The 13,702-nt window shown below is 27.0% G+C and overlaps 5 protein-coding genes across 5 annotated transcripts; 4 read left to right on the top strand and 1 right to left on the bottom strand.

Annotated features, from left to right (window-relative positions):
- Positions 1-1,824: 1,824 nt before the first annotated feature.
- OCT59_020473 (uncharacterized protein) lies at positions 1,825-2,599 on the bottom strand. Its single transcript, XM_066149210.1, has one exon. The coding sequence runs from the start codon at positions 2,464-2,466 to the stop codon at positions 2,257-2,259; it is 210 nt and encodes a 69-aa protein (XP_065990145.1). The 5' UTR covers positions 2,467-2,599; the 3' UTR covers positions 1,825-2,256.
- Positions 2,600-3,272: 673 nt separating this feature from the next.
- Positions 3,273-3,948, top strand: OCT59_020472 (uncharacterized protein). The gene is made up of 3 exons (XM_025318696.2): positions 3,273-3,456; positions 3,532-3,756; positions 3,838-3,948. The coding sequence occupies exons 1-3, from the start codon at positions 3,292-3,294 to the stop codon at positions 3,916-3,918; spliced, it is 471 nt and encodes a 156-aa protein (XP_025175441.2). The 5' UTR covers positions 3,273-3,291; the 3' UTR covers positions 3,919-3,948.
- Positions 3,949-4,312: 364 nt separating this feature from the next.
- Positions 4,313-6,779, top strand: OCT59_020471 (uncharacterized protein). The gene has a single exon (XM_066149209.1). It carries the CDS (start codon positions 4,534-4,536, stop codon positions 6,640-6,642), a length of 2,109 nt encoding a protein of 702 aa, XP_065990144.1. The 5' UTR covers positions 4,313-4,533; the 3' UTR covers positions 6,643-6,779.
- Positions 6,780-7,978: 1,199 nt separating this feature from the next.
- On the top strand, positions 7,979-8,761 carry OCT59_020470 (uncharacterized protein; the record flags this gene model as incomplete). Its single annotated transcript, XM_066149208.1, has 1 exon — positions 7,979-8,761. The coding sequence occupies one exon, from the start codon at positions 7,979-7,981 to the stop codon at positions 8,759-8,761; it is 783 nt and encodes a 260-aa protein (XP_065990143.1).
- Positions 8,762-10,556: 1,795 nt separating this feature from the next.
- OCT59_020469 (uncharacterized protein) lies at positions 10,557-13,617 on the top strand. The gene is made up of 11 exons (XM_025318694.2): positions 10,557-10,797; positions 10,868-11,079; positions 11,163-11,260; positions 11,334-11,409; positions 11,484-11,527; positions 11,602-11,786; positions 11,863-12,278; positions 12,360-12,426; positions 12,524-12,548; positions 12,635-12,681; positions 12,763-13,617. The coding sequence occupies exons 1-11, from the start codon at positions 10,698-10,700 to the stop codon at positions 13,521-13,523; spliced, it is 2,031 nt and encodes a 676-aa protein (XP_025175439.1). The 5' UTR covers positions 10,557-10,697; the 3' UTR covers positions 13,524-13,617.
- The last annotated feature ends 85 nt before the right edge of the window (positions 13,618-13,702 follow it).

Here is a 13,702-nt window from a genome sequence, read left to right as displayed (position 1 = left end):
TCAAAAATTCGAAGCCTTTTTGAAAATTCGTGATATGAGGTTATTACTATTATTATATAATTATTATAATTATTTTAATTATTTTTAAAAATATTTTAACATAAAATGAAACAATTTTTAGTCATAACCATCTCGCTTTTGACAACAGAATGATAACTTAATATGGTATTTCCATGGAATTTTTATGGTATTTGATTAACAATGTGAATGTTTTAGCGTATGTAAATCACATTATTTATTCATTTTAGAATATAATGGAATATCGAATTAATTTTAAAAAAAAATGATTACTTTGTTTATTCATTACAGCCGATCGTATGGGCGCACGTTGCGGGAAACCTTGTTTTACATAAAAAAAAGCAATGGTTACACCACGTCATCATGTGTCATGGGCAACAAAGCACATTAAAACAAAAGGCACTCGTTGCTTCGAAAAATATAAAATAAATTATTTCGATCAAAGAAATTCGTTTACATATATAGGTGCAGCAACACGTAGGCTTCATCATGATATATTTCAAATATATAACAATTTTTAAATTAACAAATTCTTACATTGATTATTCCTTAAATCAAGGTCATAACTGCGTTCTATGGTTTTAAAGGACTGTCTTGACGAATTATTGGTTAACAGTTAAAGTGAGTCATTGACGCAATATGAACGTATAGTGCATTATATAAATGAAGAGTAATTCGAAAGAAAATAAATTACATTATTAATGACTCTGATGAAATATGTAATGCATAAATTTGACATTTGAAATCTTATTCGGGTAACAATCAAGTAAAATTACTTAAAAGGCGTCTTGCGTTATATTGGCGACCAATCAGAAAGAGTTTGTCATATTGTATAAAATATTTGTACTTTAATAGTGTTACGTATTAGTTGGTACGAGCTTTATTTAAATTTATCTCTAATATTTTATCAATCTATTAATTATACGGGAATTATACGGGGATTTGTAATGCTTTGAGTAATAGCTGGTTTCTATCAATGCGCTGCTTAAATTGCCGACTACCAACATCATCCATTATTTTACAATTTACACCACCCGATTCTTTATACCCTTATTAATCATCCATTATTTTATATGCTAATACACCACTCGATTTCTTTACCAGATTATTAAAAAATCTCTTTTACTTTTAAAGACGTATAAGGTAATGAAGTTCACAAGTTCATGTGAAAATTGACAAGGAATTGGGCGATTCATTTTAATTTGTTATTTGTTAATCATTTTTATATATATAGTAATATATTCATTTAATAATGATATTTAGTATCCTAATTTTGGTTAGACATTCAGGATTTTGTACGAATACCATTTGTATGAACTAATATCTATTATTATCTAAATTAATAAAGGTGTTCAATAAAGAAAGATCGAAAAAAGAAGAAAAATAGAAGAAAAAAAGAATATTTTATTGCATGCATTAGACTTTGAGAGGATTTACGGAAGATCCTGTTGATTATTAATCAAAACATTTTTTGAAGGGCTGACAAAATTTAGCCACAGTAAAAATTCTTTTATTTACGTTACAGTATTCAATATTTCAATTTTTTCTTGTGTTAATATTTGATTAGGGAGATGGTAGTACAACCTAACCTATAAATAAATAGATTTTCATTCCCGTAATCTTTTTTTCGTTCATTCCATATATTTTCATTCTTTTTTTCAATAATAAAAGGTCACAAGGTCTAAAATTTCAAACTTTAAATGATCAATTTTTTTCGTATAACATTATGTATATAAAATGCATTGTAACATGTAAGTATGTAATATTTACTTTTGAAAGAAACTTTATGCCAAGAGATTGCCAAGAAAAAGTGTAAATTTCACATTGTAAGGTAGTTATAGATTAGTGTAAAGTTTATTTGTTAAGGAATTTTTTTTAATTCGTGATAAATAATATCACAGAGGAAAAAAAATAAAAGAAAAAATTAAAAATAAGAAGAAAAAAAAATTATATATATTTATTTATATATATACAAACTGGATAACAGAAATATATATATATAATAAAATCTATTATTATTATTTAATTACTATTACTAACGTTATAAGAAGAAAAAAAAAAATTTACTATTACTATTATTATTATTACATTACTTCCCCCTCTAAATTCCCATCCCTTCCTTCTAAAAATAATGAGGTTTTTTTTCTATTTGTCCATTAAAATTTGCGTAGCGTAAATGTCTTATATATTGTCATATTTTTTGTTGTATTACTGGGTTGAGTACGATACAAAATTCTTTTAAGGAAACCAGCCAATTTCATCGAGCATAACCAACATGGAAGGTATAGGGTCAACCCAATTATTGAAACTGGTTATTTTGACTCCTTCAGATTTTGGTCCTAATATTATTTGATTGAAATCGAAATTCATTTCAGTGAACGAAGGAATTGTATTATAAATTAATAACGGAACGATAACGAGAAGTGCGAATTTTGTAACGTTAATCATATTAAGAGTTATATTTATTAATAAAAAAAAAATTTGTTTTTTTTTCGCGTATAGGAAATTAAAGATTTCTTTTTAATGAAGGGGGGAAAAGAAAAAAGAAAAGGAATTGACGAGAAAAAATTTTTTTTTTTCTTAAAGAATCACTGTCCAAAATCTCACCTTTATATAGTTTGTAATCTTGTATTTCCGTGTGAATATTTTCTATGCAGTGTCTTGGCACGTGCCTAAAAACTCAAATATCTAATTTTGGCTCATGTATTTTAATTGGTAAAAGAAAACTAAAAATAAAAAATGTTCATTTTGAGGAGAGAAAAAAAAAAATTATTTCAGTCGAAAAGTTCATAATAAAGTAATGCTCCAAGTTTGTAAACATAAAGGATGTGTTCTTTTTACTTGAATTTTACAAAAAAAAAATATATTTCTTATTTGAGTATAAACATTAAAAAAATGTGTGGCTAAATAAAGTGAAACATTATTTAATTTTATCATGCGATTTAGGTTGTTCAATTTGTAATATAAATAACTTAAAATATATGTTATGTAAATATAAACTTATTTTAATAAAGAGCATAATACATTGTGATTGTCAGTGTATATCATATGACCAATTAAAATTTTCTCATTCGTTATAAAATAGTTAAAAAGTTAAAATAGTTTAACTTTTTTTTACTTTTTTTACGCCATTTTTTCCTATTTCTTACTCATGATGTAATTGATTATATGTCATGTAAACTTTTACGGGTAATATGATATGCAATATATGTATATGTATATATATATATATATATTCATTATTTTCGTTATTTATTATTTTTCTTAAAAAAAATGGAAGTTCAAAAAACTGAAAAAACTGAAAAGTCTGAAAAAGAGACTCATAATAAGATTGATGATTTTGATAATTTTGAAATAGATGAGGATGCTTCTCGATGTTCCAACGGAATTATTACTTCTAATAGTTATGAAGAACTTGATATCAAAATCGATTTACACGTATGAATTATTTTTATTACGATGTCTAGAATTAAAATTTTAAGTAACGCGAATGTACTTCACACACATATATAGGATTTCGATATCGAATATAAAGTCTTTGATCACATTCTAGTATTATTTGGAAAAAGAAAACATCATTCTAATACTTCATCACCGGAAAAAGGTCGTCGATATCAAGCTTTTGTTCGTCCAATTTTATTATCTCCTGATATGAACTCTGATAAAATTGTTAAGGAGGTAGAAAATGGAATTACGCACATTAAAGTTCCAAAAAATGGAACTTTTAAGAAATTATTAGTAAGTTATAATTAAATATATTATATATAATTTGATTTGTGATTATTGCTTTGTTCCTAACAAATTAAATTTTGGGTAAAGGATACCAAGTATTGTGCTTTGTGTAAATTCAGAGAATGTTTATGTAAACATTTTCCCGTACTTTCAGAAATTCTTGAATAAAATAAATTTGTAAAGAAAATACGATATGGGAATTTATGTTTTACGTGCTAAATATATTTTTAGGCCGAAAATGGGTTGTAAGGGGTACATTGTATGTTGGTTTATTTGTATATTATATATTCGGTTTGATTACGCAGTTTTTTTTAATGCTGCGTCAATATTATTAAGTTACGTAACCCATTTAGTCATTATGATCCACAAGTTAATTCCCATATCAGATATCGTAATAGGCAAAATCGGAGTATGAATTCCAAGTAGGGGCGGCAAAATTATATGACAAAGTAAATCTTGATGAAAATGATAAAAAAAGATAAATGTGTAACCATAAATATAAACTTTAAATTTTCCTTATAGCGTTTGAAAGGTTCTTTTTTTTTTTTTTTTTAGTACCAAAAAAAAAAGGGAAATCTCTTTTTCTTTATATATTTTTTTCTTTACCTGTTATAATTTGAAATCAAATAAAAATTTATTTGTTTATCTTAAATCTTGTTTATTAAACATCCATTTTTATATATATACACATATATTATTTTTATATTACTATAAAAAAAAAAATTTTTTTTTTTTTTTTTCTCCTTTATCTTAATCTCTCCCCCAAAAATCTTATAAATAAACATGGGATGTCCCCAACTTCCATTAGATTGTTTATTAGAAATTCTTGAAAAATTAACAAATGATACAAAATCACTTTATTCTTGTTTATTGGTTAACAGAATTTGGTGTCAAACTGCGATACCAATATTATGGAAAAAACCTTTACATGATGATTTCTCTTTTAAATTTAATCAAAATCAATGGAATTCCTTAAGTCGTACAATATTTTATTGTATCCCTGAAGAGAACTTGGAATTTTTACAAAAAAATTTGGAAAATATTAATAATTTATTTAACAATAATAACAACTATGATAATTACAATTATATCAATAACAATAACAATAACAATAATAATAATAATAATTATAATAATAGATTAGATAATCATTATTATAATTATTATAATTATTCAAATTCACAATTCAATTTTAAATTAAAAGGAGATGAAAAGAAACCAATGTTTAATTATATTGAATTTATTCAATATATATCAACAGAATCTGTTCATAAATTAATTACATGTTTATTATCAAACCCTTTTATTGATCGTAAATCAACCACTATGATGACTTTACCACCAAAATTTTCTTTCACTCATAATGAAACTTTATTAGAAAAAGAATTATGGAAAATATTTATGAAATATAATATAACATTAAAACATATTGAACATCCAATATTTCCAATATTCATTTATTCTGATGCTTTATTAAGATTAAATTGTTTATCTCATTTGGAATGTTCACCTGTGGATTTGGGTACTTTGATATTTGAAGATTTAAGTTCTGTTTGTCAAAATTTAGAAAAATTAACCTTAAATTATAAGAATGGTGTCGCTGAAAGTGTTGGTAATGGTATAAATCGTAGTATATCAAATTTTATATTAAAACAAAATGGTTTAAAAGAAATTGAATTTTATTGTCCAAATTTTAATTATCTTGGTAATGGTATTGGTGTTGGTATTGGTGGTGATAATAGTAATTATATAAGAGAATTTAAAAGGGAATTTAATAAATTTATTGGAAGAAGTTTATTAAAACATAAATATTCTTTAAAAACTATCATCTTTAAAGAAAATATTTTTATCTCTTCAAAAATTTTGAATCAATTATCAAATATTAAAAGATTTGAATTTAAAGGTTTTTATTGTCATCCTTATAATCCAAATCCAAATCAAATTAACAACAATATCAACAATATCAACAATAACAACAACAACAACAACAATAACAATAATAATATTTTTAATAGGATTGGTTTGGTTGGGGTACGTAATAATAGTTCTCTTCTTACAAGAGATTTAAGTAATTTGGAACATATTAATTGGTTAGATCTTGAATGTTTAATTATTGATGGGATTGTGGATAGTGAATTTGAATATGTTATTAAATTGATTGAAGGTACTTCTTCTACTACTACTACTATAATCACAACCGAAGAAAATGAAAATGAACATGAGAATGAAAATATTGAAAATGAAACTGAAAATGAACATGATAGTGAGAATGAACAACAGGATCAGCAGGATCAAGTACAGGCTCAGATTGAACAGCAGCAGCAGCATCATCATCAGCAACAACAACAAGAAGATGAAGAAGAGCAACAGCAACATCGAGAACAACAACAACAAGTTATTAATAATGGATTATTATTAAAACAAATAAATATTGAAACAGATACATTGATACCGAAATCTGAACATATTAAATCATATTATCAATCATTAATAAGATATTGTCCAAATTTAGAGGTGGTAAAAGTATGGTATTCGGATGAATATAAAAATGATTTTGAAAGTTTAATTAAATCTTGTCGAAATTTAAAAGAGATCACATTAATATTCGCTGATAATTTATTAGGAAATAATGATATAGATGATGATTCTACTTTATCTTTTATTTTTAATACTTTATTAAATTATGTTGATGATAATTTTACCGTATTAAATTTTGGTGAAGGTTGGAAAATTAACGTGAGAATTTTAAATGATTTTTTACAACAATGGAAAGATAAAAAACCATTATTTATTTGGTATCATATGGAAACCGATATTTTTGATGATCATTTACGAGTTTTTGAAAAATTTCAAGAACTTGGTGTACTTAAAGGTTGGAAAAGATATTTCTAAAAAAATTCGGAATCATTCATTATTTGATATATATAAATATATATATATATTAACATTTTTTTTTTTATAAATTTTATATTTCATGTTATTATTGTATTTTTCGTTAATAAAAAAATTTTTTTTTTGTGATATACTGTATATAAAGGTGACAAAATGGGTGTGATAACTAATTGAATTATTTTATTTTATCGTCACCGAAAGATAAAATGTGACGTATTCTAGAATTCTTGGATGAGCATGAAGCAATTGTTCACGAATAGCGTTGTAGCGCCGTAGTAATTTAACGTTGTAGCAATCTAGCGTTGTAATTTAGCGTCGTAGCATTTTAACGTTGTAACAATTTAAAACTTATTTCATCAGTTAATAATTTATCAGGTAAATTAATTTGCAGTTTGAATCAAACCGCAATGTAAACCAGTTTAAAATAAATATGATGTTTGAAACGTATACATTTCAATCCTATTTTTATTTGGATCAAGGTTATAGCAAGCTACGTGGGAGAAAAAAAATTTTATTTTAAAATGAAATATAATATAAAATGTGTATTGCACTACAATATATAATAAAGACATACTATACGTCACAAAAGGACAAAACAAAAATTATATATATATATATATAGTAATATCTTATATTGTCACCCGATCTCAAGATAAAATTTTTACCTTTCATAATATTCTTTTCATAATTGTACCAGCTCAAGAATGCTGGTGACATCAAGCTGTGGAAAGTTAATATTCCTCTAGCTTACGATAATAATATGAAGTTAACCAACTTTATGAATGACCCTATTGTTGACGCCAGGGTATTCGGGGTAAAAAGCTGCCCGTAATAAATAAGTTTGGCAGCGAATTTTATAGTAGTAACATGAGTATACATAAAATAGATATTATCGCCGACCGCGCGTTAGTTTCAAATGTTGTACTAAAAATAAAGAACTTGGCCATGGCGATTTCGTTATTTTCAATTCTGTGGAGGGTATGATCGATTTACAAATGAAGTTCTTAAAATTCGCTACAATAATATATTCTGTCAATCGTTTAAAGAATTCATTCAAGTATCAAATCAACACAACATAGTCAATCTAAGGACCACCTAATGGTTTGTAATAATCCGGCTTTATTATTTGACACTTTTTGATCTCCAACAAACTTATCTACTTCCAGATCTACTTGCATGAATCAAAGGTAATGGTCAATTGGCAAGCATTTCGTAGACGTGTGCTTCATGAAAGAAAGATTAAAAGAGATCTTTGTAAGCTCCGCGAAGGTATGTAAACTTTGCACTTCCTTTGAAAAATTTCGTGTAAACTAAGCAGAATCTCATCTAACACGTTATGAAAGATCTAGCAGATCAAGCATTGAAGTTTGGTTTTATACGTGAAAAGTTCATTGACTGGATTTCATCCATTTCGGCGGAACTTTTATCAACACAAACTCTCGAGTACTGGCTTCTCTCTTATGTATCTGAAACAGCATCATCAGACGCCAATTTCTGGTGTGAATTTATCTCACCACGTGATTGGTTATTATGTTGTTTTGATATTAATATAGAAACAGCCATTGCTATTGTTAGTGGAGTTTCGGAAGACTATCTTGAACAACAAACACCTAGGTACTGGGTCGAGAACTGGATTAAACAGCTTGCTAACAGACCTTCATCTGAATTTAACTCCTTCATTAATAATGCAAATTTGAATGAACTTATCAACTATGAACATGCATTACACCCGACACCAATTCATGTTGTCAATAAGGAGCCTGTAAATGGCGATGATAATGAGCTTAGACTCTTACTTCAGACGGAACTTGGCCAACAGGCTGATGAATCCACCTTGTTTTATCACACTACAAATTTGTGGGGTGCTGAAAACATCATAACAGAGGGAATAGATTTTGGTGAATGTAGTAGAAGACAAGACTTTGGTGGCAGAACTGTGTCCTATTATCTCAACAACAACTTCAAAAATGCGGTCGAGTTTGCTCGGCAACGAGTTCTGAACTCACCTGCTATAATCGTATATCACATCCCTGCAACCTTGTTGGGACAGTATGACCATCTTAATCTTAGTGGGATGTTTTTTTCTGGTGGACCATATCGCATTAAAGGAGTGAAATAAAGAAAACGTTTTATCAAAGTGGTCAGTATGTTCTAAAAATAGCTTTTTTTTAATCAATGTATTAATGAAAAATTTATTTTTTTTTAACTTGCGTATGTTATATGTGTAAAATAAAAAATGTGTATACACACACCTCTTCACGAGTGCTTTGACATAAAAAAAAAATGAATCCATTTATTCTTTTATATAACTTGATAAAGAATCATTGAACTAACCATCAATGAAATTCTTTTCTGAAGTCTCGTGGAAAGGCGTTTATCATTAATTCGGCTTATCCGATAAACTAATACAAGCCAAACCTAACTTTATGATAATAATTCAATTCTTCCTATTTGAATTTGATTTAATTTTAATGAAAATATAATATAATGTAAAATTTATAAAAAAAAACACGAAATAATAATTATAAATCTTGCGGTATAATAAATTATTATTAATTTTATTAATCATTATAAAAATTATAAATATAGCCTTAAACTTACCTTTTTTTCTGATTCTTCATTGTTAAACATTTTATCATTATTAATATCGTCGTTTCCGTTCTTTTAATGGTTCCACAACTAATAAATTTAATTTTAAATTTTCTTGCACTCCAGTACAACCGGACGAAAGTACATATATAATGCTTAGTTGCATTCAAACTATACAACAACAATTCGGTAATTATCGGGAGTAATAGAACCAAAAATAAGTTAATAATCTGGGAGTGAAACGGCAAAATAAATGCTGGTTAGTAGGCAGTTTGTCTGGGCGGTAATGAAGGACGAAATGTTGAAGAAAGGAATTGATAAATGTGAATATTGGGGGTCTTCACAAAAAACGTGATTGAGATTGAGATTGAGATTTCATATAGAATTTTCAATCTTAATATGTTAGTAAGATTGAAATTCTATACTAAATTTCAATCTCAATCTCAATCACGTTTTTTGTGAAGACCCCCATTATATAGTCGACAAAGATGATAAAGCTGTAATTTATTATGAGACTACGAATGAGGAGACGACAATTACAATCGTAACAATAGAGACGATGAGTATAATAATTATGTTGATTATGATAAAGAACTTGAAATTTAACCTGTTGTAGTGGTAATCAATAGTGGAGATGCTGTAAGCATTATAGCCAAGCAATGATGAGTGCTCTTGGACTTCAAATTTATAGTATTAATTCGATCCGCCAATGATTTAATAGAGTTCTATCCAAAGATTTACCGTATAACGGGGGCCATAGTACCGGGTATGATACAAATTTCAGAGGTTTTGATCATACCCCCACCATTGCGTGAGGGTTTTATTTTTAGTAGATAATGTATAAACTTATATTATAATTGGGTATTATCACGCGTATGCCTAGGTATTTATTAAATAATAAAATCGGTAGAAGATGAAGTACTGTAGCCCGCAAATACGGTGTGAAAATTATTATTTGAAAAAATTAGGATATGGGTTTTTTACTGCGGTTACACTAATTTGATTCAAATTTTTTTTAGGATAACAGATAAAGTATTATTATACAAACTCGGGAGGTACAATCAAGATTCGCGGTCTAGTACAAAAATAAAACAATATTTAACAAATAAAGATTATCAAAAAAGGATTATAGTCTATTATAATAATATTAAACAAAAGTCTATTATAATAATAATATTAAACAAAAAAGATTCTAGTCTATTATAATAACCGATATACATATATAATAAATGCACATGAGGGATCGTCACTTGTACCCACAAAAAAATTTCCCAGATTACATAAATTACATAAATGCAACCTTTTTCTTTCTCTTAACCGTTTCTATTTTATTTCAAGGTAACTTTTTTTCGCAAAGGTTAATTTATATAATAAATTGATTTTCACTACACACTTGGCAATTATTCTGTTTTTTATATAATCGGAAATAAGTAATAATTTTCATTATTAATTTATGATGATTAAAGATGTCATTGGTAAATCCAGATTTATTAAAAGAACGTTCGGGTGTATCATTTCCCAATGAAGAATTAACTCTCTTCATTTTCGGCGGTCCGGAAGAGACGAGTAATCTATCACATTTCCTTAAGATAATCAACCATATAATATAATTTTAACAAGTAATTTTCCTTTATAGAAAAAAAAAGATGGCTAATTTCATTATTGGATGTGAATAAAAATCCAGTACTCAAAAATGAAGATAAACATTTTATTCCACGTGATAAATATTATATTAGATCTTTAGAAAAAATGAAAAAATTATTTCAAATTAAGAAACAACATGATATTGATGGGGAAGATTGGAATTTTCTTTTGCTATCAACTGGTGAACCCATGCTTCCTATTTTGGTAACGAGAATTAATTAATTTATTTTTTTTATTTTTGTTGTTTGTCGTATATTAAAACATTTTTTTTTATACAAATAATATAGCATGATGTTTTATTTATTCCAACTCTTGAAGGTCAAATGTCTCATGAACAATTGGAGAAATGGATACCTTTGGCTAAGGATTACGCGATTTTTGGATGGTATTTATAATTTTGATGATAATTTTTGTTCAATATTTATTTGATTTATAATACGTGTATAAATTTTCGTTAGTTATGCACAGACCGAATTGGGACATGGATCCAACGTTAGAAGGTTAGAAACGACTGCAACTTATATCCATGAAACTGTAAGCCCTCGTTTTACTATTAATTAACTTGAAAAAAAGTTTGATTTAATTAATTGGATTTTCAAATTATTCAGGATGAATTTGAAATTCATTCTCCAACATTGACGTCAACTAAATGGTGAGTTGTTTGTCTTTCTTGGTTTTAAATATATAGATAGATGTATTTATTTATTATTTATTATCAATAATTAGGTGGCCTGGTGGTCTTGCAAGAACTAGTACACATGCAGTTATATTTGCTCGTTTAATAATTGATGGTAAAGATTATGGAGTTCATTCATTCGTTGTACAATTGCGTGGAGAGAATCATAAGCCTTTGCCAGGAATCGATGTTGGTGATATTGGTCCAAAATTTGGTTTTAATAACATCGATAATGGTACCTATCATTTTAATATTGTCAAGGATTTTTATTATTTGTAATAATATTTAACTCGTTAAATTCATTTATTTAGGATTTCTTCGATTTACTCATGTGAGAATTCCACGCGATCAAATGTGTATGAAATTTTCTAAAGTATCAAGAGATGGAAAATATTCGACCCCTTCACATGCAAAAGTAGTTTATGGAACTTTAGTAACTGCTAGAATATATTTGGTTGAACGATCATCCTTTGCTTTGGCAAAAGCTTTATGTATCGCCATACGTTATTCTCTCGTAAGAAAACAAGGAAATGATACAACAAATAACCATAATGAATCAATAGTTTTGGATTATCAATTCCTACAATATCGTCTATTTAACAGCCTATCTATTGTTTATACTTTACTTTTTGTTGGTAAATGGATGAAAGATTTAAATGAAATTAATGAGAAGAAAATTAGTGAAGGTGATGTTAGCTTAATGGCAGATATTCATTCTATTTCCTCGGTACATAAGCTTTTTTTTTTTTTGAGATTTTACGATATATATGTAGAGTGTAAACTAATGATGATTTATTTATTTATTTAGGGATTAAAAGCACTTTGCACTGATTTGGTTATGGAATCCTTGAATGACATAATCCTCGCTTGTGGTGGTAAGTTGTTCTTTACATATCACGCGTAGTACGCGTAGTTTTACTCTATCGGTTACAATGTAATCTAAATTTGATAATTATTTTTCTTATGATCAAGGTCATGGATATTTACGTTCTAGTGGGTAAGAATGATATAGATATAAATTATAACAATTTTTTCTTTGGGAGATATGGGGCATCAGTTCAAATTTTTTGTTCTTTTTTTTAGCATTCCATCCATTGTAGATGATTATGCTCAAAGTCCTATAGTCGAAGGTAATATACAAAATCTATTTATGTGAGCTCATTATTTTCAAGATGTTTTGAAATCCGTTAACCTATTAATACTTTCCTTAGGTGACAACACTATTCTTCAACTTCAAACAGGGCGTTATCTAATTAAAGCATTTGAAAATGCCAAAAACGGTAGGCCGACTCCTGCAACTCTCTTTTATCTTAAAGATTATTCAAGGATACTTTCAGAACGTAGTAGTGCAACTACATGGGAAGAATTAACTGATCCCAATGAACAAATTAAAGCTCTCACCCATTATCACACACGAATTCTCGCAAAACTTATTTCAAATCTTGAAGAATCTTCAAAAAATCATCCACAAGGGTATGAAGGAGCAAAATCAGATTATATGATTGATATAATTAACGTATCAAGAGCGTATTGTTACACAATTACAATAACATCAGCGAATGAAGGTCTTGAATCGATTAAAACAACTTATTCAAATATTTATCCTATATTAAGAGTTTTGATTAATTTATTTTTTTCTAATTATATTATAAAATATTCAGGAGAATTTTTATTAGATAATTATTTTAATTCTAATCATATTAAAATTTTTGAATTAGGTATCAAAAATTGTTTAAAAACAATCAGACCTGATGCTATAGGTTTAGTTGATTCATGGGAATTTAGTGATAATATGTTAAATAGCGCTTTAGGTAGATATGATGGTAATGTTTATGAAGCTTTATATAATTGGGCAAAATTAGATCCTTCAAATTTGGCTCAAGAAAAAGGTGAATATATAGGATACAATGAAGTTTTAAAAGACATTTATAGTAAAGAATATTTGAAAGGAATTAATAGATCAAAATTGTGAAAAAAAAATAGATTGAGAATAATTATGGAAAAGATATTTTTAGAATTGATTAATTTATTATCATAAATAAATAATTACAAGCATATTATACGAATATATAGTCGACTCTTTTTTTTTTAAAAAAAATTTTTTTTGTCGCGACTGTCACGTGCAAAAGAGATCTAATAACGCGTACAAGT

The sequence above is a fragment of the Rhizophagus irregularis genome, chromosome 3 (assembly GCF_026210795.1).
Source record: "Rhizophagus irregularis chromosome 3, complete sequence".
NCBI lineage: Eukaryota > Fungi > Glomeromycota > Glomeromycetes > Glomerales > Glomeraceae > Rhizophagus > Rhizophagus irregularis.
Note: the sequence above shows the minus strand (reverse complement) of the source record. Positions and strands in the feature narration are given on the sequence as shown.